This window comes from Alosa pseudoharengus, unplaced genomic scaffold, assembly GCF_046254945.1.
Source record: "Alosa pseudoharengus isolate Yale_2024_CS ecotype anadromous, Long Island Sound unplaced genomic scaffold, YU_APseudo_1.1 YU_APseudo_1.1_scf_5, whole genome shotgun sequence".
In the NCBI taxonomy this organism is placed as follows: Eukaryota; Metazoa; Chordata; class Actinopteri; order Clupeiformes; family Clupeidae; genus Alosa; species Alosa pseudoharengus.
The window spans coordinates 28808296-28811461 of record NW_027468837.1 but is presented as its reverse complement, the minus strand read 5'-3'; the positions used below and the strand labels follow the sequence as shown (position 1 = coordinate 28811461).

At 43.1% G+C, this 3166-nt stretch overlaps 1 protein-coding gene across 1 annotated transcript in view; it reads left to right on the top strand.

Moving 5' to 3' along the window:
- tnni1b (troponin I type 1b (skeletal, slow)) overlaps positions 1 to 2379 on the top strand; it is a 4270-nt gene extending 1891 nt beyond the window's left edge. Inside the window, exons 3-6 of the mRNA XM_076268298.1 lie at positions 370 to 459; positions 1053 to 1229; positions 1396 to 1504; positions 1767 to 2379. Coding sequence (XP_076124413.1) covers positions 370 to 459; positions 1053 to 1229; positions 1396 to 1500 — 372 coding nt within the window. The 3' untranslated portion in view covers positions 1501 to 1504; positions 1767 to 2379. The remainder of the gene's footprint in view (positions 1 to 369; positions 460 to 1052; positions 1230 to 1395; positions 1505 to 1766) is intronic.
- Positions 2380 to 3166: the final 787 nt, after the last annotated feature.

Sequence of the window (3166 nt, the reverse complement as noted above, 5' to 3'; positions counted from 1 at the left end):
GCCCTAACCCAAAGCTGCCAAACCTCACGCATTTGATTGGTGTAAGAGCGTGTGGAGACAATCAAATGAATGAATCTCACTCTCAATGTGTGAGAGTTGGCAGCTCTGCCTAATCACACCAGAATGGGCTGAGTCACACCCGAGTAACACCTGTGCCACACCTGTGCCACACCTGTCCCATCATCTGCTGCAGTCATCATGGGAATTGACACATCTTTCGCACGCATTTCATCTCTCGTACTACACCTAAAACAGAGAGCTACATACAGTCCTGTAGTACTGAGTTTTGGATTGAAATATAGTGAGAAGCAAGATGAAAGAGGACTGCCCATTTGGCAACATTGTTCACACAGTTGTTTCTGCTTATAGGACCTGTGCCGAGAGCTGCACGCCAAGGTTGACGTGGTGGACGAGGAGAGATACGACATCGAGGCCAAAGTCATGCACAACACCAGAGAGGTGTGGAGGGCCATGCATCACACACACTCTCATTACACTCCATCATGGCACACTGATCATAATACTGACATAATATGATTTTTTGTGTTGAATTGTTCTCTGTGAAGTGTGCGTGTGTCCTGTTTGCCTTATTAACTTTATTTTTTAACTCTGCTACACTATGTCTCTCTCCCACCACCTCCCTGCACCAACATATTGTTGCTTCAATATGTTGCTGCAGTAGAAGTTCTTGATACAAATACAGCACGACATCACCTTTTGGATATACTGTAGTCTAGGGGTGTATCAAAGCTCGTTGATACATCACTAATACATTTCTAGCACCCTATAACTTATAGGTCAGGGGTTTTCAACTGATTGTTGACTAGGGACCACCATTCTGACTTATTACGTAACCCCAGGACCACCACGGAATAAAAACACTGATTTCTTCATTGCAACTACATTACTGAATCCATGGTTAGAGACCACCAGCAATGTCTTCACGGACCACAAGTGGGCCGCGGACCCCTGGTTGAAAACCTCTGTTATAGGTAATGCCAAAGTGACTGACTGGAAGAGAATGTGTGTCTCTCTTCTGCTCTGTCGCCCAGATTAAGGACCTGAACATCAAGGTGCTGGACCTGAGGGGCAAGTTCAAGCGGCCCGCCCTGCGGAGGGTCCGAGTGTCTGCAGACGCCATCTTGCGCTCCCTGTTGGGCTCCAAGCACAAGGTGTCCATGGACCTGCGGGCCAACCTCAAGTCGGTCAAGAAGGAGGACACAGAGAAGGTGCGCATCAGGGATCTGACTGTGGCCTGGACAAACAAGACACACATTCACTTTACCAACGGCAAAACTACCGCATAGCATTGTATGCCATCTGTTGAAATCTGTTAAAATTGCGTGTGTGTGTGTGTGTGTGTGTATATGTGTGTATGTGTGTGTGTGTCCTCAGGAAAAGACAGTGGAGGTGAGCGACTGGAGGAAGAATGTGGAGGCCATGTCAGGTATGGAGGGCCGCAAGAAGATGTTCGATGCTGCCAAAGGACCTGCACAGTGAACAGGTAGATGATTCAGGAAGCAACCACAACACACACACACACACACACACGCACACACACACACACACACACACACACACACACACACACACACACACAGTCAGAAGAAAGATGGAGAGGGACATACAGACATATATTATTTTGTCCTAGAAGTATTTATTCCAAACAACTACATGTTTTTTGTCAGTCTAAACTAACAAATACAGAACACTAACCTCATCTTCTGTATTAACGGTCCTTTCTAATATTTTGTCTCTTATTTCAGAGGATATCAGAGTGGAGGATGAGGGGAAACAAGGACATCACAATTTTCACATTTACATGATGCACCCATGACAAATGTCTCTGGGTCTGTGCAATGCCCATGTGACCAATTGTGTTGACTATAATTACGGTATACTGAATATGCAGCATAATTACAAATCCACCACATGCCCCACACTACACTCTTAAAACGAATGTGTTGTTCCTATCTGGACACAGAGCTGTGTTAAAAAAACAATGGAAGCTGTGTTATTTTCAACACATATTGTGTAACAAATAAAAAAAGGAAACAACACAAACTGGGTTGTCCCTATCTGGACACAGAGATGTGTTAAAAACAACGTAAGTTGTGTTGTTTTCAACACATTGGTTTTAAGAGTGTAGGTTACTCTGGTAGTTACTACCAGATGTTAGCAAATAATTAGTTATTAATAATTAGTTCCACAATATAAAAGATGACTATATTTGTACTTATGGGACTGGGACCCCAGTTTGTTATGTTTGTTACAGTAAGGAACAAGGGTTGTTTAACAAAGGATGTTATGATGTTGTTTACTTGTGTATGACTATACCCAATTTTGAGGTAACATTCAAATAAAGTCGTTCCAAAGATTCATGGTGTCAGCTTGTTTTGTGAAATATAATTTAGCTTATGTGATTCAGACTATGCTGCATACATGTCCGGATACTCTTGTATAGATAGATAGATAGATAGATAGATAGATAGATAGATAGATAGATAGACAGATAGATAGATAGATATTTCAAACCCATAATTGAAATATTTATTGGAGTCAGCTTGTTAAAGCGATGGTTCGGAGTAATTTCACCCTAGGGTCCTTTGCACCATGACCCCGAGCCAAACACCCTCCCAGAACCTTTTTTCCCTTGGTCGAACCCTGGTCGAGTAGCGCTATCAGAAACTAATGACGTTCTGCAGTCGTGATGGAACCAACTTTTATCTCGTAAATTACCCCACTAATAATGCCCTGAATGGTACGAAACTTCTGCAGTAGTACAACTACGACCTTTAGTCCAATAACGAAGCATTAGAAAGTTTGTAAGTGCACCAGGAGTTTATTTAAATAAGGCCTAATTTAAGGCCTTAAATAACTAGCCCTACCTGAACCGTTGCACCCAAGATGACAAAATATTTATGGTATGTTAGTCTCAAGAGCCCGCATCAACCTAACCCATACCCACTCATTTGTGATTTGCACACATAAAGTACATGTGCACACACGCACATGCACACACGCACGCACGCACGCACGCACAGTCACACACATACAGACAGGCAAGCACACACACACATAAACACATACAGACAGGCAAGCACACACACACACACACATGAATGCAGACACATAAACACACACACACAGGCACGCATACGCATGT